This window comes from Leguminivora glycinivorella, chromosome 2 (assembly GCF_023078275.1).
Source record: "Leguminivora glycinivorella isolate SPB_JAAS2020 chromosome 2, LegGlyc_1.1, whole genome shotgun sequence".
Taxonomy (NCBI): domain Eukaryota; kingdom Metazoa; phylum Arthropoda; class Insecta; order Lepidoptera; family Tortricidae; genus Leguminivora; species Leguminivora glycinivorella.
In genome coordinates this window covers 15,765,381-15,787,789 of record NC_062972.1, presented here as the reverse complement: position 1 = coordinate 15,787,789, position 22,409 = coordinate 15,765,381, and the positions used below count along the sequence as shown (strand labels likewise).

General features: G+C 38.4%; 1 protein-coding gene across 1 annotated transcript; it reads right to left on the bottom strand.

Annotated features, from left to right (window-relative positions):
• Positions 1–11,906: 11,906 nt before the first annotated feature.
• LOC125238587 lies at positions 11,907–22,184 on the bottom strand. Its single transcript, XM_048145940.1, has 2 exons — positions 21,877–22,184; positions 11,907–12,690 (listed from the first exon to the last, which is right to left on the bottom strand). Exons 1-2 carry the CDS (start codon positions 22,182–22,184, stop codon positions 11,907–11,909), a joined length of 1,092 nt encoding a protein of 363 aa, XP_048001897.1.
• Positions 22,185–22,409: the final 225 nt, after the last annotated feature.

Below are 22,409 nucleotides of genomic sequence, written 5' to 3'. Positions count from 1 at the left end.
GCGATTATTTCCGAAAATATAAATATTATCAAAAAACGATCTTAGCAAACCCTTATTCATTTTTAAATACCTATCCAACAATATATTACACGTTAGGGTTGGAATGAAAAAAAATTTCAGCCCCCACTTTACATGTAGGGGGGGTACCCTAATAAAACATTTTTTTCCATTTTTTATTTTTGCACTTTGTCGGCGTGACTGATATAAATATTGGTACCAAATTTCAGCTTTCTAGTGCTAACGGTTACTGAGATTATCCGCGGACGGACGGACGGACGGACGGACGGACGGACGGACGGACGGACGGATGGACAGACAGACATGGCGAAACTATAAGGGTTCCTAGTTGACTACGGAACCCTAAAAAATGCCAAAAGTATATTTTCACTTTAATCTCTTTCAAAAGAAACCCTATCCCTCAAATAATGATGCCAAAAATATTTTTTTAGTACCTATTATTATTACTCATTGGCCATTTCAGTTTCTTCCAAATTTATTAACTAGTGTTGCTTTGTTCATAAGTCCGTCGGGGTGCGTAATCGCCAAGTCAAACTCAACTGAAAACAAACAGCTTCTTGTTAACTGTATTTATACGAGATCCTTTAGCTCTTGGAATATGGCTGTAAATCACACGAAGCCGCTTATTTACAATCTGTTTTGTTGGTCTGTTTGTTCGAAAATATCACCTATCTATGGGAATAATTAGGGACAATTAGGACGAAAACTTCAGATTTAACGTTTTTTCAACCCCTTTTTTGCCAGGCGTGGCACTGAAACTTGAGTAGTTTCATGTGATCTGACTACCCCATTATAGGATACAGGTCAAGACCTATTATCTTCCTTAAAAATACATGACCCATGGATGCATTGCAGAAACAAACTGTACTACTACTTAATAATAAATAATGGACCACCTGCGCGACGAGGGCGGCCACCGCTGCCGGCACGCTTGGGGCCTGCGGGACATCCTGCCCCGCCCATGGCTCCCGCTGCCGGTGGTGTAGTGCGTCGCATGACATGAACTCGACAAATAAACGAGAATGTCATGCGCGCCTATTACGGGGCCACAGAGGGGGGAACCCGGCTATCCGCGTACCGTTCTAGAATGCTACCTCTGTTCCAGGCACTCGAGCCATCCACCACCGTATCGGAGCAGCGTCTATCGGATCAGGTGCGCGTCATTCAGCGGTCAAAGCGGTTGGATGACACCACACTTGATCGGCTTCGCCAGGAGGCTCTCGCTGCTCGCGCGGACCCCGCCTCGGGGCGGAATTTGCCCGCCATGTCGCCGGACCCGGTGCCCGAACCCGACCTGGCACCGGATGCGCCGCGGGTTGATTCTGGTAACGACGGCGGGGACTTCGCGAGTCAAAGTGTGAGTGAGCCTGCTAATGAGCAACTGAGGAGGTTTTTGGAAGAGGCAATTACGCAGTATCGCTCCACAAACAATCCTAGGCCACGATTACCACGTCTGCCTATGAATAGACGCAATCTAGCGTTAATGGGAGCCTTAAACGCTTTACTAGAGCCATTTATACGGAAAGATCTAGATGATACACACTCGATCATGTCTGCGGAGCCATCGCAGCGTGCCGTGTTGCTCGAGTCAAGTTTCCGGACGCTGACCGTGCTACTAGGACCGTCGGAGGTGTCCCTGCATGGCAAGTACGGATCGAGCGTCGTATTAACTCGTTTAGGACTCTCATTGCAAAGCTGATCTGCTTCAGAGGGGGTAATAATCGCCCCCGAGTAATGCGCTTTGTGAACCAGGCGTTCGCGGGGACGGACATCAGGCCCCGCGACTATTTGGCCAATGTCACAGAGCGCATCGACTTCCTGAAGCAGAAAGTCTATGCATGGGCAAGCCGTATTCGCCGCTACAGAAAGCGTGTGGACCGATTCCAGCAGAATCGTCTTTTTCAAAGCTACCAAAGGAAAGTATACCGAAGGTGGGAGCAAACCGACCCTCGTGTGTCTGACGTGCGGCTGCCGGATGCTACTGCCATGTCTGATTTCTGGCGTAGCATCTGGTCGGTGCCCGTCGAACACACGGAGGGTGAGTGGATGACCGTTGTCAAACGCGAGTGCGAGAGCATCGAGCCTATGGGGGCTATCACCATCAGCCCCGACGACGTAAGTTGTGCTACCCGTACGGCCCAGAACTGGAAAAGTCCTGGACCGGACGGATTGCACAACTAAAATGGTTTCGATGCTCGCACTCGCGTTTGGCAACGCAATTTCAACAAGCCCTCGATCTTGGTTCTCTCCCACCTTCCCTAACAACTGGTGTTACTTTCCTGCTCTATAAGTCCGGTAGTACCACGGAAGCAAAAAACTACAGACCCATCACGTGCTTGCCTACACTTTACCAGCTCCTTACATCTATTTTGAGAGCAAAAATTAACGCGCATATTGTCGCTAACAACATTCTGGCTCCCGCTCAAAATGGATGTAGGGTTGGGTCCCGTGGTACTAAAGAGCTCCTCCTCATAGACATGACCATCTGCCAACAAGTTCGGCGGAACAAGGGGGCCATTTCGGCCGCTTGGATTGACTATAAGAAGGCCTATGATTCGGTGCCTCATTCATGGCTGAGTAGGGTATTGGAGCTGTATAAACTTGATACAGCTTTAATATCCTTCCTGGCTGCATGTATGAGGCAGTGGACCACAGTCCTTCGTCAACCAGGAAACAGGGATGGCCTCCCTGGCCCGCAGGACTTCATAAGGATTGAGCGAGGAATATTAACTCAGCACGCTGCTGAAGGATTCTGGGCTAGGTTGCCGGCTTCGGAGAGAGGGTGAAGTCATCTCTTACCTTCTGTACATGGACGATCTCAAACTATTTGCACCGAACATCCAAGACCTGATGGTGCTATTGAAAACCACAGAAGTTTTCAGTACCGCCATCAGAATGGAGTTTGGTGTCGATAAGTGTGCGGTCATGCATGTACAGCGGGGGGAGGTTGTAAATTCAGAAAATTTACAACTTTCTGAGACGATGTCGTTCAGATCTATCTCTGAATCAGAAACCTATAAGTACCTTGGTATGTCACAGTCGTTGGGTATTGAGGACGTTGGCATTAGACGTTCGGTGAAGGAGCGCTTTTTCAGTCGGCTGACAAAAGTCTTTAACAGTCTTTTGTCAGGAGGCAACAAAATGCGCGCCTTTAACGCCTGGGTAATGCCTCTACTCACATACTCCTTTGGCATACTACGGTGGACCCAGACTGGACGCCCTGGATCGGAGGGTCCGCTCACTGCTTACCACACACCGTATGTTACACCCGCGCTCGTCTGTTATGAGATTGTACATCCCACGGAAGTGCGGAGGTCGAGGCTTCCTAAACGCCAAAGATCTCCACAACCGTGAGGTGTACAATCTCAGGAATTACTTCCTTAACAACGAGTGCGGGATGCATCGTGATGTGGTGGCAGTGGACGGAAACCTCACGCCGCTCTCCTTGGCGAAACAGAACTGGCGCAAACCTGTGGTACTAAGTACTGCGGACCGCAAGGCGGTATGGGAGAGCAAGCAGCTACACGGGCGGTTCTACAAGGCCCTCACGGGACCCGATGTAGATCTGCTCGCATCGGTGAACTGGTTACGATTCGGAGACCTCTTCGGAGAAACCGAGGGTTTTGCCTGTGCAAATGCGACAAACAACTACCGGAAATATATCCTGAAGGACGGTACGGTCGACATTTGTCGGGTATGCCGCCGTCCCGGAGAGTCACTCAGGCATATTATTTCCGGTTGTTCTCATCTTGCTAACGGCGAGTACTTGCACAGACATAATCTCGTAGCCAGGATTATTCACCAGCAACTTGCTCTTCAATACGGCCTTGTGGACCGCGAAGTACCATACTACAAGTACTTACCTGCGCCAGTTCTCAAAAATGGTCGTGCCACGCTCTATTGGGATCGATCTATTATCACTGACAGGACTATTGTAGCCAATAAGCCTGACATTGTGATAATAGATCGACTGCAACGCCGGGCAGTGCTCGTTGACATCACCATCCCCCATGATGAGAATCTCGTGAAAGCCGAGAAGGACAAGTCCAGTAAGTACCTAGACTTGGCTCACGAGATAACCGCCATGTGGGATGTTGAATCAACGATCATTGTTCCGATAGTCGTTTCAGCGAACGTTCTCATAGCGAAGAGTCTCGACCAACATCTTAAGAGACTCTCGCTAGGTGGCTGGATCAAGGACCAGATGCAGAAGGCGGTGATCTTGGACACAGCGCGGATAGTTCGACGGTTCCTCTCTCTGCAGCCCTAAGCCACCGGCAGCTTGGGCCCTGCCCCGCTGCTGGCGGCACCCTAGGTTAGGTTTTTTATAATGTGTTTATATGTTTTTTATATTTTTTGTATTTGTTTTTGTATTTTACTTTTATATTCATATTATAAACAGCCTAGCCTAAGAAAGAAAATAAATACTGAGAAATAATAATGGAATATATACATAATACATATATCACAAAATTGTCCATAAGTATTATCACAAGGTCTACAAGAATCTACTTCTTGCGTAAATTAAAATTTCATAGGTAACTTTTTTCCTTTAGTGTTATATTTATTTTCATAAATTAAATCTAATAATAAGTGCTACACCTAAGTAAACTTTATCTTAAGTAGGCGAAACATAATCGAGACATAGAATGAAATTATATTCCCAGATTTAGACCTATTATTTTCACAAAATGACGAACCCCTTAGATTTAGCTACCTATCTATTATTGAACAAATTTTATCTGTTATGATTGATTGAATGTTTGGTCGTTATTTATAGACTGCGGATAAAATTCGGAAAAAGTATGAAACGTTTAAGCGTTATTGTGTTTATGACATTGACATGTACAATTTCTTCTAGCCCGTGGACAAAGTATTTTGTGTATCAAAATAGCCCAAAACTTATTTAGCCTACGTAATTCGATAAGTAACAATATTGGAATCCCTATCAGTTTTATTTTAGACGAGTTATTTTTTTATCGTAAATGTTTTGGTGACGAAATATGTTAAAGTGTATGAAAACATTTTTTCCCCTCACTAGCTCGGAAACACGTGTTTTGTCCTTTAATACTAGCGGGTAAAAACGCATTTTATCCACTAGTGGGTAAAGTAATATGACCTTGAATAAAGTCAAATTAACTGCTTTAAAATTGATAAAAGTAGGTGAATCTAGTAATAAAGATGATTTACCACCTGTGGAACTACTGGAAGCAGTGAATAAACGCATTTTTTGCGTTGTAGTTTCCTCGCTATAGCGAGGGGAAAAGTTTTGTGTTACACTCGGGTGCAAATGTATTTTACTTCTCGTGTGTTAAAAAACTCGCAAGTTCAGGATTCTATTCTCGAACCACTCGCTTCGCTCGTGGTTCAACTATAGAATCCTTTCACTTGCTCGTTTTTCAATTCCACACTCTGCGTTAAAATACAACTTTGCCCCCTTGTATAACAAATAACTATTATTTTTAGGACAATTATTAGTACGGTTAATCTCACGTTTTGGTTAATCACTGGCATTTGAAGGGTTTTATTGTTAATGTTACTTTTATTTGTCCATCAATTGGGTTTGAAAGCAGTATTTTTTATCTTCATTGATACAATAAATTTTAAAATTAAAACGAGAATAATTTTTTCAGACTTTTACAGTCTTAGAACTAATTAAATAGGGAATCACTAATCAGATTGTGCAAACCAATTTTGAAATCCGATCGTAACGTAATATTATGGGCCGAAGTTTCATTGTTTATGAGTTTGTTTGTTAGTGGAGACGTTACGCCGCCTGGCTTCTTCTCAAGGAGATGCCTGTTTTTAGGGTTCCGTAGTCAACTAGGAACCCTTATAGTTTCGCCATGTCTGTCTGTCCGTCCGTCCGTCCGTCCGTCCGTCCGCGGATAATCTCAGTAACCGTAAGCACTAGAAAGCTGAAATTTGGTACTAATATGTATATCAATCACGCCAACAAAGTGCAAAAATAAAAAATGGAAAAAAAGGTTTTATTAGGGTACCCCCCCTACATGTAAAGTGGAGGCTGATATTTTTTTTCATTCCAACCCCAACGTGTGATATATTGTTAGATAGGTATTTAAAAATGAATAAGGGTTTACTAAGATCATTTTTTGATAATATTAATATTTTCGGAAATAATCGCTCCTAAAGGAAAAAAAAGTGCGTCCCCCCCCCACTAACTTTTGAACCATATGTTTAAAAAATATGAAAAAAATCACAAAAGTAGAACTTTATAAAGACTTTCTAGGAAAATTATTTGGAACTTGATAGGTTCAGTAGTTTTTGAGAAAAATACGGAAAACTACGGAACCCTACACTGAGCGTGGCCCGACACGCTCTTGGCCGGTTTTCTATTACTTTTTCAAAACCGAGAATAGCATGAGTATATATCACTACGTACATATATAAAATATTCTATTATCTAAATCAGGTCAGAAGTACTCGAAACCGACGAGCGTGTATGAGAAACGTTATGAAAGTGTGTGAAGCGAAAGTGGTTTGTCAGGATCGTAGTAAATGGAAATCTGTGATCTCTGCCTACCGCTCTGGGAAACAGGCGTGATTGTATGTATGTATGTATGTATTATCTAAATAAATAGCAATGGATTAGGTAAACAATAAAGAGTCAATATTGTCTTCATTTATCGCGAAAGCTTACTACTCATGAAATTAAATTATGAAAACGTGGTGTTCTTAATTCGTTAGTATAAGCGGATACAGTGCTGCAGTGTTTTATTTTATTAGAAAATTTTACATTATCTCTGTTTGCACAATAATTAATTTGTTGATTGATCTGGTTCGTTTACGAATGACCCCGACTTTGTTCAAAACCAAAGTTTGTACGCTCCGACTCATACAGGATAAGGTAAATGTTTACAAATTTGTTAAAGCAGGGACATGCGTCGAATATCAAATAAATGTAAGTTAGGTTTGTTTTGTTTGTGTCTAGTAGATGAGATGAATGTATCGTCGGACATAGTCAACAACAGCTAGATAATTTATTATCTTATCACTTAATAGTATTAAATACTTAAGGACATAACAAAAAAATAAAAATACGAATTCGACTTCAAGCCGCGTAGTTAACATTCCGTTGCGTTACGATCAATCTGAGACACAATATACAATTAATACGATTGGAAGACTCTAGGGAGCAGAACGGAAAACGCAATCAAGCAAGGATAAAAAACTTATTCAATCAAAAATTACACTTGACACTGACAATTCATAATCGTATTGGCATGTAATCTCATAAGCACTGTTATAATCAGGACGATTTTGTAAGCATATATCCATACTTCCATACTAATATTATAAATGGGAAAGTGTGTGTGTCTGTTTGTTTGTCCGTCTTTCACGGCAAAACGGAGCGACGAATTGTCGTGATTTTTTAAGTGGAGATATTTGAAGAGATGGAGAGTGACATAGGCTACTTTTTGTCTTTTTGTTACGCGAGCCAAGCCGCGCCCAAAAGCTAGTATTTTTATAATTTTAAAAAATAACCTAGTCTTAAAATATTGCTACCCACTTCAAGGGAAAAAGATGACGTTAAATGTTTAAAATTCAATCACGGACATCTACAAGTCTGCCCATTCTTAAAAAATAAAATTATACGAAACGTAGAATGAATAATTCCTTAAGCATGTGAGAAAAATAAATCTTTTACATACTTTTTGCTCTTTCTTTGCAGCCTTAATCCGACACAATTTTTCCAGGGAAGTACTTTAAGCGGTCCATTAAATCCATTTAGCATTCACACTCTTCAAAGGATATACATCAAATATCGCTCATGTGTAATTGTGTATTCGAGCGACAGAGAACCTGCTTAGGAAATTAAAATATTCGATTATCAGGGTTCACCATTTACTTTCTTGCAAAGGGGTGTCTTTATCGAAGACCTACCACTTTTACCAAGTTGTATAAAAAAAGTTGTTGTTGTCCAAGTTGTGTGTAAGATTTTAAAATATTCAGTCGAGTTACGAAATTATAAGGCTCTGAAGAATGGATTTAAACAGTAACGTTGTTCGTTAATTTCAAACAAAGTCGATGAACAAAAGGTAATGGTTAAAAAAATAGTGATTGTTTTTTGGTGGTAGAAGAAAACATCCATGACTCCGGAATAAATTCATTCGTCGCCTAAAATCTACTACATAATAGTATATTTACTTAAGGCAATAGGTATAATATAGTAGAAGTAGTGTAAAACGTTATGTGTAAAAGTATTCTTAAATATTTACCTAATTGTTTTTTAATCTGAGTTTTATCGATAGCTCGTTTAGTTCTTAGTAACAAAACATGAGTTGTTGTTTCAGTTTCATTAATGTGTGTTAATACTTATTTCAACATTCAACAAAACTACAGATATGTAAGTATATGTACATTTCTCACGGCGGGTAAACATATAATTTAAAGTTAGTATTTTAGGAAGTTGCGGCGGTATAAATGTCGCCCAGGATGAAGAGATTGTTATGACAAATGGGCTTCAGGAAACGGAAGCACACTCGGACTCGGGGATTTAGAAACAAAATCAGCAGCGTGATAAAAAGAACGATGGTACTCTGAAGTACTTAAAATTGCAAACGGGATTTGATCGCATATAACCACATTTAAAGTAATTTCATTTTATAGTAGCAGTTTTACACTTTAGTCGCTTCAAAGTTAGCGCAAAGATATCTGAGACGGGCTATTCCTACTACTTTTGCAATTTACAATTTGCGACTTTGCAATAAGGACAGATTCGTAACAAATTTGACAAATTCGAAACTGTATTATAGGTCCTGAAACCGGCCGAATCAAAGTTTGTTTTTCTATTATATGTTAAAAATGTATTCAAAAATTATTATTTATTAGTAAATTCATCATTCTCCGTTTCTCCGTGCTCATGTTGTAAGTTTTGTTGTCTGCCCTCCATCATAATTCCGACAGTGTTTTTTGACACATCCTTAGTTTTAGTCCTATCAAGGACTACCACCTTTCTTTTAAATATTTTGGCTGCTCATCGTGGGTGTCATTTCAATGAACGAATTTATTGGACACTACAACCTATACCGGTTAATGGTAATCCATGGTGTAATGGTGTATTCGCAACAGTATTAATATACTGTGGGACTTCGTTAAATCAAGTCTTTCGTCCCGATTTCGAGAACACTGGCTTTAGCAAGCTGCTGCCTTCATAAATATCGTGGATGATATACAGCTATTGTCAGAATAAAGTTGAGAGATCGTATTATTAAATAAAATCAGCTGACAGATTCTTTCAGCAATTTTTGCTGTAGATCTCTCTATCGAAAAATAACCAGTGTCAGGTAACTAATACCGCATCAACTTAATTCCTGGTAAAGTAGGTATTTGGAGACACGTCTTCATTTTCATTGTTTCACGGGAATCGTAAAGAAATTGCCTTTCAGAATGGTATAATCTTGGTTGCCAGGTAGTGTTGAAAATTATTTAAATGCAAGTTTCGTCAACAGAAATCAAGATTTTGATAGCAGTTTGTCGCTGAATTATTTTCAGCGTTCACTTTAATTTTATTTTCCCTCACTAGCTCGGAAACACGTGTTTTGTCCTTTAATACCAGTGAGTAAAAACGCATTTTATCCACTAGTGAGTAAAGTAATTTGACCTTGAATAAAGTCAAATTAACTGCTTTAAAATTGATAAAAGTAGTTGAATCTAGTAATAAAGATGATTTACCACTTGTGAAACTACTGGAAGCAGTGATAAACACAGTTTTTGCGTTGTAGTTTCCTCGCTATAGTGAGGGGAAAAGTTTTGTGTTACACTCGGGTGCAAATGTATTTTACTTCTCGTGTGTTAAAAACTCGCAAGTTCAGGATTCTATTCTCGGACCACTCGCTTCGCTCGTGGTTCAATTATAGAATCCTTTCACTTGCTCGTTTTTCAATTCCACACTCGGCGTTAAAATACAACTTTCACCTGCTTTTATCAATTTTAAAGCAATTAGTTTGACTTTATTCAAGGTCAAATTACTTTACCCACTAGTGGATAAAATGCATTTTTTTACCCGCTGGTATAACAAATAACTATTATCTAGTTAGTTGAGATTTGCTTTTAAAAATGATTTTAAATATAATAATTTTGTGATTCTGGCAATTTTAATGGTGGAATGATAATACAAAATAAACTAGAAATTATCCAAGAAAAAGCATTCTGAATTTGTCAAATTTGTTACGAATCAGTCCTTAATCCGATTTATCTAAGTTTCAATTGCCATTGCATTGTGTATCGCCAGTATATTCTAGGTATTGGTGTGTACGATGACCAAGAGGCTATCTGAAACATAATGCTCTCATTGACGCAGACAGAATAATGTAAACTGGCTTTGTTATTTGATCTAACAAATGTTACTGTTTATGGATTGCGAGTAGCAACGTAAAACATTCTTAAAATTTCCTTAAATTACTGAATCACGTGATACTTATTTTGCAAGTTGCCATTGGAAACATTATCTTTCGGATTAAAATGTATTTCTCAACAGTTGATGATCATTTTATTTGATTATTGAATACTGACGTTTATTACAAACTCACCAAATGCCATGACAAATGACGGTAAAGCTCGCAAATTTTATTGCGAAGAACAATTCCGAGATCTTTCCATGAGGACATTCAGAATTTTGGAAACTTCTCGTCGGAGCATTGCTAGATGCGAGTCTTGCATTTGTGACTTACTTATACATATCATTATTTTTAAAATCGGGACTTAATCGCGTATAACTACATATTAAACTGACCTCCAACGTTTCAAGGACGGCGTTGTCCCCGTGGTCTCGGAGAAGACTGGCTTGAAATGACATCAACACCTTCTGACAGCCGCGCGAGTTTTTCGAACTACCCGCACTTGGTTTTGATTATCAACTTGAACTGTTTGCGCACTAGGGATGTTACTCTGTCGACATACAACACTGACGATATTTGATTTAACGACTGTCGATATTATTTTCCGCTTACACTTATTAATGACAGGATTCCATGTGGATGAGATCCTAAAACCTTCGTCCCGATTGAAATTGCGATGTTTTTTGATTTCAATGGCTTCACGCACTTTTCTACTGTAGAAATGGCGTTCCGTGGAAAAGACTTTAGGGTCATGTAGTTCGATCCAGTGGTTTGGCCCTGACTCTAACAAATGTTCAGCCACGGCAGACTTGTTGACCTGACGATTTTTCACAGCCGCGATGTGCTCCTTTACCCTTTCTTCTATGGTGCGCTTAGTTTCTCCAATGTAGGAGCTACCACAACTGCAATCAATTTTATAAACGCCAGGTGATTGAAACGGTATAACGTCCTTAGGTGATCTTAGGCTTCCTGCAACTTTGGATAATGGCGTGTACACCGTCTTTATAGAGTACTTTCCAAGTACTGTACCAACCTTATCCGTCACACCTTTAACATACGGCAGAAATGCCGGTTGTCTGGACACCTCAGGACGTTTCCCCCTTGCCTTCCGTCTAGGTTGCCACTTTTTATTCTTGTACCCGTTCCTTCTAAGCACCTCCTGAATATGTGACAACTCATCCTTCAAATATTCAGGGTCACACAGATCATACGCTCTATTCACCAGCGATGAGACAACTGACTGCAGGTGGCGCGGGTGGTGGTGAGAAAGGGCATTCAAATACCTGTCAGTGTGCGTAGGCTTTCTGTAAACAGTGTGAGTTAGGGTTCCGTCCATTCGACCAATCACTTTCACGTCTAAGAATGGCAAACTGCGCTGTGATTCTAATTCGTACGTAAACTTAGTCCTTGGATGAATAGAATTAAGATATTGGAGAAGTTGCTCCACCTCCTGCTTACCACCCTTCATAATACAGAAAACATCATCCACATATCGCTTCCACAACTTCACTGCCCAAGGCTGCAGATCTACACTGGCCTCGATATGCTCCATCCAGATGTTTGCCAGAACCGGTGCCACAGGACTACCATGGCAACCCCATCAATCTGGAGGTAATGTTTTCCGCGATACAAAAAGTAGCTCCCTTCCAAGCAGTTCCTCAGCAGCACCATTATTGTCTCCGACATGCCACTATCGCTCAGTTTCCTTCTGACAACTTCTAGACATTCTTTAACGGGAACATTGGTGAAAAGTGACTCCACATCAAAACTCACCATTATCTCATCTGGTTCCAGCGTTACTTCTTTGAGGATGTCTATAAAGTGACGAGAGTCCTTCACGAAAGACGACGTACCACCCACAAGCGGCTGCAACACCGATCCAACATGCTTTGCAAGATCGTAAGTGGGAGAAGAAATCTGACTCACGATAGGCCGCAACGGCACGTTTGTCTTATGTACTTTTGGCAAACCATACAACTTAGGCGGTAGCACAATCTTCGGTTTGTACAAACGATTGAAAACGTCTTCCTCGAAAATCTCTCTGCAGTCTCTGATGATAGCCCTAATGCGACGAGTAACCCTAGCAGTAGGGTTGTACGAAACAGGTTTGTACACAAGATCGTCATCCAGCAAGTGTCGTATTTTACCATCATAAGCCGCTGTGTCCATCACTACTGTGGCATTCCCCTTGTCAGCCTTTAGTACTAAGATATCTTCATTATTCTTCAGATTTCTAAGGGCTATCCTCTCCTCTGTAGTGGTGTTACTCTTTGGCAGTTTGGCTCTCCTCAGGATAACGGCAACATCCTGTCTTATGAAAATGAAAAATGAAATATTTATTTTTCAAGTAGGCATATTACAATGCGCATATGAACGTCAAATAAAGCTACGCCGGCTCTAACCCTACGCCTCAGCCTCGAGAAGATTTCAGTCCCCCCTCAGTTGGGAGGGGGGTATCCACTATGGGACCGGCAAGAAACTCGGCGGGCAACTTCTTTTCAAAACATTACATCTTATAACTTAGATGCATTAAATAACAAGATACAATTTAACCTGCAAAAGTATTCATCAAAGAATATGAACAGACTAGGTACTCTATGCAAAATTAATTTCAATAAATTATATTATTGCTTAATAATACGTCGTTCTTCTTCAGAGAAAACATATCAAATTGTCACAGAAGAAAAAGATAATATGAATCTCAATGTCATTAAATATGTAATTTACCTACACAACATAAAATATAAAATATTTGATGTGCTTTCTTATCTGAACTGTGTCCTCTATACATAATACAATTATTTTAATTGCTATTCGTTTTTTGTAGTTTCTGGTTCGGGCCATGCATGTTTGTCTGTCAAATAGTCCTCGACTCTGTAATAAGCCTTTAACATCAATGATTTTTTTAAGTAGTTCTTAAGAGCTGGGAGGGGTAATCTCAAAGCAGTGTCAGGTAACTTATTATAAAAATGAATGCATTGCCCAACAAATGACTTCTGTACTTTACGGACACGAAACTTCTTTATGGCAAGCCTATTTTTGTTTCTAGTGTTATAATTATGGATATCAGAATTCTTAGTGAAACAGTCTAAATTCTTAACAACATAAATTATACTATCATAAATGTATTGGGAAGCTACAGTTAAGATATTAATTTCTTTGAAGAGTTCTCTTACTGATTCACGTGTTCCTAAGTTGTAAATAGAACGAATGGCTCTCTTTTGTAATACAAAGATAGTCTGTATGTCAGCTGCTTTGCCCCAAACCAGAATACCGTATGACATTACACTGTGAAAATAACTATGATACACTAGGCGAGCTGTCTCAACATTAGTCAGTTGCCTGATTCTCCTAACGGCGTATGCGGCTGAACTTAATTTGCTTGCTAGTTTCCTTATATGAGGACTCCATTGTAGATTTTTGTCCAATGTTAAGCCAAGGAACAGTGTTGTATCTACCATCTCTAAGCATTCATCATTCAAAAGTATTTTTGTATCGATTGGTTTAACATTCGGCAGAGAGAATCGAATACATTTGGTTTTCTTAGAATTAAGAAGTAAATTGTTGACAGTAAACCACTGCAGTACATCAGCTAACGTGCTATTAATTACATTGTAATCCGTAGATTTTCGGTCAACATTAAAAAGCAGTGATGTATCATCAGCAAAAAGTACTATTTCACAAAAAGTTTTTTACTATACATGGCAAATCATTTATATAAACCAAAAACAGGAATGGACCTAAAATTGAGCCTTGTGGCACTCCTAATTGGACAACAGTCCCGCTAGAGCGAGTTTTGTTAACAACTACTGTTTGTGTTCTATTGCTAAGGTAAGAAGACATAAAGTTTAGGGCATTTATAGACAAACCATAGTGTTCTAATTTCAAAATGAGCGTTCCATGATCCACACAATCAAAGGCTTTTGAAAGATCACAAAATATGCCAATTGCATCACAAGAATTTTCCCAAATATTATATATATGTTTAATGAGTACCGAAGCAGCATCGGTCGTGGAACGGCCCCTTGTGAAACCGAACTGTTTGCTTGTAAGTAATCTATGTCTGTTGAAGTGTCCCAGTAGATCATTTAACATTAGCTTCTCAAAGACTTTACTTAGAACAGGAAGTATTGATATGGGACGGAAATTGGTTATATCACTCGAATCACCCGATTTAAAAAGCGGTATGACTTTGCTACATTTCATAAGATCTGGAAAGGTGCCTTGTGAAATTGAAATATTATATATTACGGCCAAGTAAGGTGCTATTATATCTATGACATGACTAATTACTTTAACTGATGTTCCCCATAAGTCTTCCGTTTTCTTTAAATTGAGTGACTTGAATGTTTTAACAATATTTACAGAGTCTACTTGACTAAATTTAAATGAATTATTACATTTCTTAACATTAGCACAAAGTAATGAATGGGCTTGAGCCGCAGAAGAATGTAAACATTTTGTGGTGTTAACGGCTATGTTTGAGAAATAATCTTCGAATGCCGAGGCAACATCGCTGTTCGACACTATTTGTTGATTATCTGATACAATGTTGACTTGACAATCGCGTGATTTACATTTACCAGCTTCTTTATTTATAATACTCCAAGTTGTTTTCACTTTGTTGTCCGACACTTTCAATTTAGAACTAATAAAGTTTTTCTTGGCAGTTAAACACACTTTCTTGAAGATTCTTGAGTAGTTTCTTACATAGTCCAGGAATTCTGAATTCTTGTTCAGCTCTCTCTCACCATAAAGTTCATAAAGTCTTTTTCTACTTTTGTGAATACCTACAGTAGCCCATTCACTAAACTTTGTTTTAACTTTTGACCCACTAATAGATTTCACTTTGAAATTGTTATTAAATTGATTCAGAATTACATTGAAAACTTCTTGATACAAATGATTACAGTCATAATGCGAAAATGGTATTATAGACAAACTATGTTGAATTTCATTTTTGAATGATTCCAAGCGAGATCCAGTAATGGGTCTATATGTTATTGTTTGTGGAGTATCATGAATAACGTTTAAGAAAGCTGCCCTTTGGCCGCTGTGATCGGAATGAAAACAGTTAAATAATTTCTTATCTATACATTCACAGTCACAAAAAATATTATCTAGGCATGTTGCACTAGTCACACCTACCCGGGTAGGTTCAAGAAATAAATTAAATAAATTAAATGATTTAAACAAACAGAGCATTTTAACAGTATTACTAGATGACTCGAGCAAGTTAACATTAAAATCTCCACATACAATAACATGTTTTTGGCCCTTGCACACTAACTTCAAAACATTTTCCATTGTAGATTCAAATATGCTGAAGTCAGCTGATGGTGGTCTATAAACACATACAATAATATATCTGTCTAATTCAACACATGAAATTTCTATAGTTCTTTCTATGGAATATTTTACAACATCTTTGCGCTCTTTACACTTCATACAATTTTTAACAATAATAAGGGAGCCACCATGAACAGCAGATTTTCTGGCAAAAAAAAAACTAGCTAATTTAAAATTAACATAATCAAATATCAACTGTTCATGTTTCAACCAATGTTCAGTAATACACATAACTTCAACATTATTACTATCTAAAAATAATCCTACTTCTAATTCTTTGCTGGAAAAGCCCTGAATATTCTGGTGAACAACGTTCATACTCAGGTGTTTTTCCGCTGTCTTACAATCTAGTTTAAATGAGGCATGGGGTCCTTGGCTTTGTCAGCTGACTGAGACTTATATATAACACTATTACATCTATTTGGCTCAATATTGAAGGCCAATAACTCCACTAAATATACAAAAAATTTCTTTGGCAAAAATACCTTCCGTGGAGCTAGCATGAAGCGCTCAATGAATTTATTTAAGTCAAAGAAATGGTACTTTTTATTAACAGCTATGGCATGGTACATTAAAGAATTGTAGTAAGCTATCTTACAGTTATAGTCATATGATACATTTTCTGCATAAGGTAGTGCACATAATATAATTTTCCCCACACCAGATTTTTCAATAACATTTAGAGTGGACATCAATTTATCTATGCTAAGCTTATCTACATTAAGACTATTTCCTAATAAAATTACTAATGTAGTACTGCTATCATAACATCCCTTTGAAATAAGGTCACATAAATGAGACAAAGTAATGTTTTGATAACAGTAATTTGTCACTTGTTGCTCTAACTGGTAGCTTAATAATGGGCCCATTCCTAACCCAATCTGATCTGAAAAAACAACAGTCTTACTGACTGCTCTAGGGGGCTGTTTAACTACTGCCGCATGCCTAGTTGTGTCGTGGGCCACATCGGCTTGAATAATCTTTGCTGGTGGCATTTGGCCACAATTACAATGTTTTCCATTTAATAATGCTTTACACCGCTCCTCCAAATCTCTATTTTCTAGCAGCAATTTATTAAGACGCTACGATACCCCTCATTTCTCCATACAAACGCTCTCGCCTGTTTCCTCTCTGGTTTTTGAAGCTAGATCAATGGTTTTTTCAACACAGACTTTTATTATCAATGTCTGTGTCGGACCGTTTTGCTTTTTTTGATATTTTTGTTTTAAAAGGAATTAGAGCCTCTCAAAGTTGGCCAAAACGGCTTAATTGAATTTGCCAGAAAGAAAGGCGTGGTATTCAAAACTGAGATCAATTATCCAAAAAAACGAAACGGTCCGACACAGATAATTTCCTTGTCATTCTGATTTCCAAATTTCGTAACGATTGGTTAAGTTTTGGAGGAGGAAACAGTCGAGAGCGGAACCTCGATTTTTGCAGTTTTTACGCGGGATTTCGCGCCTGAGCTGCAGTTGTCCCTATCGCACCAAATTTAGGGGCGGGGCTAAGTTTTTATATACGTACACTGAAATAAAGTGATGGGAAATAGTCGACATCTAATGTCGATAATCTAGTGATGTGAAAAGTTATCGATATACTACGTCGAAATATCGACATACCGTGTTTGACGAACTTTTTAGTTAGAAATACGTACTATTATATGTTCATATTTAAAATTGGTGGTCCAAAAAAGACCAGTCTGCTCCGAGACCACGGGGACAATGCCGTCCATGAAACGTCGGAGGTTAGTGTTTAAAACATAGTAAATACGCGATTAAGTCCCGTTTGCAATTTTAAATATGTGTAAAAATCGTGAAAGTTTGAATCTGTATTATATATTCTGTGGAAATACTAAGTCCATATTTTTATAAGTATAGGTACGTAACAATTGCATACAGGTATAGGTTTATTTTATACATGCATAACTTTTCTCGTCATTGGTTTACTAGTAACAATTATAAGATATTGTATTTTACGATAGATTCCACGAATATTAGGCAACTATTTGGTATTCGGTCTTTTCAGCCATTTTGCCGAAAATTTGGTATTCGGTCATCATTGTTTATTTATTACTATTCTGCCGAACACCAATTAGGTAAGTAGTTATATTAGTCATATTATATGTACTTATTTACATACAATAAAAACAGACATAATATTAATAATTTAAGTCATGTTTTAAAATATTTAAAAAAATGATGGGCCTTATTTAGTAATACATAGTTTGTTCAGGTTGGTACCAGTACCTGCCCTTAATAAGGCCCAGTGCTTATATTTCTTCTAAGTTTTATCAATCATGCCGTTTTGTATATTTTCTTCGCAGACATAGAATCACAAAATACCCTAAATAGTTACTTCTCTAAATAGGGCCCATCGCTCGCTTCTTAAGTTTTATAACTTTGTGTAAACATTGTGTTCATGAATTCAATCATCAATTTTTGTGATAAGTATTTATACTACGGTCTGTCGTCTAAAACACATTTATTCAGGACTATGCATTTAGGATATGGGACTCTAAATTAGAGGGGTTCAAGTCTTAACAAGCAGTGCGTCAAGGTCAATGTGGTCAAGATATGCAGACTTTATTTAATAATAAGTTTAAAGGGACAAAATTAGGTACTTAATTAAAGTAGTGTGGGGTAGCCTGCTGTCCTACGGGGCAATATATTATATTATAATGTATTGTGTTTATGTGTATTGTGTATCATAAGTACTGGGCGTTTACGGGGTCGCCTTCCACTCTGAGGCCACCACTCAAATACTGGCGCTGATGATAGCTCATCTTTGAAGATTATATCCGATCCATCTCTATTTCCGCAACGCTACTTCTTGGGTATCGAAGGTTGTGAACATGTGGACACATGGGCGGCATGGGCCTTATTTCATACCTGCATCAAATAAGACCCATAGTTTTTCTGTTTAATAATACTTACTTTTTACTTTTTTACTTACTGCACGAAATTTTTGAACCATTTACACTTATCAAGTTATAAAATGTACATAACATTTCGAAACTTAATAGCCGGGCCTTGTTTGCACAAGCAACATTACATAATTATGCCCTTAGTAGGTAGATGAAATGAGTATTACCAACGTTTTAATTCTGCGGTAACAAAAATGCTTTGCCGAAAAGTATAAATAAGATCTAAATAATAAAAGTATATAAAGTATCTATACGTTTAAATAGCCTAGGTTTAAATTTAGCTGGCAAATTAGTTAAGCATTTTTATGGTTGGTATGCATGTTGGTAACCACGAAAAAATGCACATTTTATTACATTATGATTATGGTAAGTAATTAAATAAATATTGGGGACACCTTACACAGATCAACTTAGCCCCAAACTAAGCAAAGCTTGTACTATGGGTGCTAGGCGACGATATAGCGCAGGACACCATCGCGAGCGCAGACTTCTGGCCGAAAGGTGTGGTTTTTCGGCGATTCCGGGGCAACTTGCCGAATCCTACACCGGGGCAAACGACGCAACGGAGCCACGCTGTTACGTCATCGCCCAAATAAATTGTTTAGTTTTAAACTTTATTGTTTGTTTTTTTTTCATGTTCTTACACTTACTGTTTTTTTTTTCTTTTTTGTTGCGACGCATTGATTTTACTGTAATGTCATGTAAACATGTTTTTACTAATAAATAAATAAATAATACATACTTAAATAGATAACATACATACATACAATCACGCCTGTATTCCATAAAGGGGTAGGCAGAACACATGAAACTACTAAAGCTTCAGTGCCACTCTTGGCAAATAAGGGGTTGAAAGAAAACGAAACTGTGACATTGCAGTGACAGGTTGCCAGCCTCTCGCCTACGCCACAATTTAACCCATATCCCATAGATAAATACAAAACCATACTTAAATAGATAAATACATACTCAGGAACAAATATCTGTGCTCATCACACAAATAAATACCCTTACCGGGATTCGACGAACGACGAACGACGACGGGAACCGAAGACAACATTAAAATTAGGTAGTTAATTAAAGTACTTTGAAGTAACCTGCTGTCCTACGGGATAAATATTATAATATATATAGGTATCCGTATATTTTTATTCTTTTCCTTCCGGCGACCGTCCTTTGTCACCCATGTTTCACAACTAAAGAGTAAGACGAAATTGACGAGTGAAGATGCTCTGACTGAAACAATTACTTTTCATATTATTAATGTTTACCACTACACACAGAGCACAATCTCATCGGTAAATATTGTAAATTTTACTTTATTTCGACGTGCGTTTATCATAGCGCTCTTGAATAATACGATTTTGTAAAGAAAATATCTCCTAGATACATACTATCAATTTTGTCGCTTAGTTTCAAACTTGGGTACTTAAATCCATTCTGCTTTAAGATTCAATATATAAAAAATATATATTAACCTTGTAGCAGAATGGATTTATCCAGGTTTGAAGTTAAGCGACACAATTACGCTTAATTCGGTATATAAATACCTTATTTTTTGTTAAGTTACTGATGGGCCTTATTTCATACATGCAGCAATTTGGGAAAAGTGCACCTACTTAATGCACGATTGCACATGGACCCAATTTTTTGACCCATTTACACTTATCTAATTATAAAATGTACATAACATTTCGAGACTTAACCGGGCCTTATTTGTACGTAGATTACAGATGCCCTTAGTTGGTAGATGAAATGAGTGTTATATACGTTTTAATTCTATGGTAACAGAAATGCTGATATGTAAGTATAAATAAGTTTTAAATAATAAAAATATCAATCAATACGTTTAAGTACCGATACCTAGGTTTAAATTTAGCTGGCAAATTAGTTAAGCATTTTTATGGTTGGTCTTGTTCTGTGCTAAACCTTGTATTTCTAATGCTAGGTAGGTAATATGTATACACAACCCTAGAAAATTAGAAATATAAGATGCATATGTAGCTTTCCATCTGAAAAAGGTCCTTATGCTTTGGCAGATTTTTTGTTAGAATTCTGCTAAAAAGTTCTAATTACCTTGGAACATAATCCGGTGTCTGGTAAGTATAATAGGTACCAAATTGTTACCTAGTTAAATTTTCCTACGCTGTCACTTCTGTCAAACATGTGCAAAAAAAAAGAATAAGTTTCACATACATTTTTGGTAGGTAGATACTGTCAACCAATTATGTAGAATCCTAGGCCACTCTAGAACACCGTCCTTTATTTGCTACAGAAGTCAGTTTTACTTTTACTGTGAAAGGGTCTAGATTGGCCTATGACCTAGGATTCAGATTAATTGGTTGATTGTACGTACCTACTCCTATAATATGGCTTCTCTTTGAAATCGAAAAGGTTTTAGCTTTTTACATACCGAATAACTTTATTTCGCTAACAATGTGACTATCTTAAAAGAAATCATCTTTTAAGATAATCACATTATGTATAAGAAAAGGAATTGTTTCTACCATTCCTTAAAACATTACAAATTTGCATTTTAGTCAAATCAGTACACTTAATATCTTCACGGAGTCCAAAACATGCATCAGAAGTCCGAAACTAGACAAATATAGAGAGCGCTTGAGCGCGAGTAAGTACTTACTTGCGCCGGCCGCGGACGCGGGTGTGTGCGTGCGCCACGCGCACGCACACAGGGCCTCTCTGTGGGTTCCACCCCCGTCAGCGCGACGGCGATAAAGACCTAAAAATCTCAAATTTGAATTCGTGCTTCGGTATCGTATCCTCTTAAAAGCCTGTATGTGCTCCTCAACTTGTTTTTTAGTGGTCTCATACATGGTGGATACTGCCAAAAGCTCATCTTTCAGCCTGTTAATGTCGGCATTTAATTTCAGAAAATTTGATTCCTTGACTTCCAGCTCTGAATGACAGTCTTGAACCCTGTTTTTCATAACTGTTAATGTGTGTTTTAATTTACTATATTTTTTAATACATGCCTGGCCTTTGATCAGCTTTTGGGTTCTCCTAATATACCTATTAATCTTAATGTACTTTTTTAACTTATTACTACTATTAAAGAATACTAAGTGTTTGGAGTCCCTACTCAATTGTGTTTCACCGCTTACCAACTCTTGGTACACATTCTGTAACTGCGAAGCATCATAGTGCTCCCGCTCTTTCCTAAACAAATTAAGTTCCTCATTTGCCGCACCCAGTTCTTCTTCTAACTGTGTGATGCGGGCCAAGGCCACTTCATGTGTCGAAGCGCACTGGTTGAAGGTGTCTATTGTGCCTTGCAAACGGTCCACTTCTCCGCGGGCATCAGTCAGCTGCACATCATTGTCCGCCAGCTCCCTTCTCAATTCTGAGTTTTTGTTGATTACCTTCTGGAGCTCCACTTCGCTTTCCTCCCTTTCCTCCAACAACTGCTTCGACAAGGCCCTCGACTCGTGTAGGTCCTGTGCTGTTGTTTTTAGCTGCATCTCTAGTTGTCGTGCAGTTGCCTTGCGAGTTTCGGTCGCAATTTCGGTGTCCATTGTCACTCGTCTGGCTTTCTGAAAGATGTAATAAAAAAGGATGAGTACTTATCTCAATAGAGATTGAAAGATTTGCCAAGATGACGACAGAGATGAGAGCTGTAGGAATGAATAAAGTGTGCAGTGTGTCAGTAGTCGGCAGTGTCTGTGGCGAATGTGTCTTGTCTCGTCTTGTGCTTCCACTAGTTCGTCAAGCAAAGGGAAACTGCACGGTGCCAATGTTGT

What these genes read in the sequence shown, in the direction of transcription:
- LOC125238587 (XM_048145940.1), bottom strand. Translation starts at nt 22,184, where the DNA reads ATGGACACCGAAATTGCGACCGAAACTCGCAAGGCAACTGCACGACAA. An exon ending in GCCTTGGCCCGCATCACACA is followed by an intron (nt 12,691 to 21,876) that starts GTTAGAAGAAGA and finishes CATTTTCATAAG; the next exon opens with ACAGGATGTTGCCGTTATCC.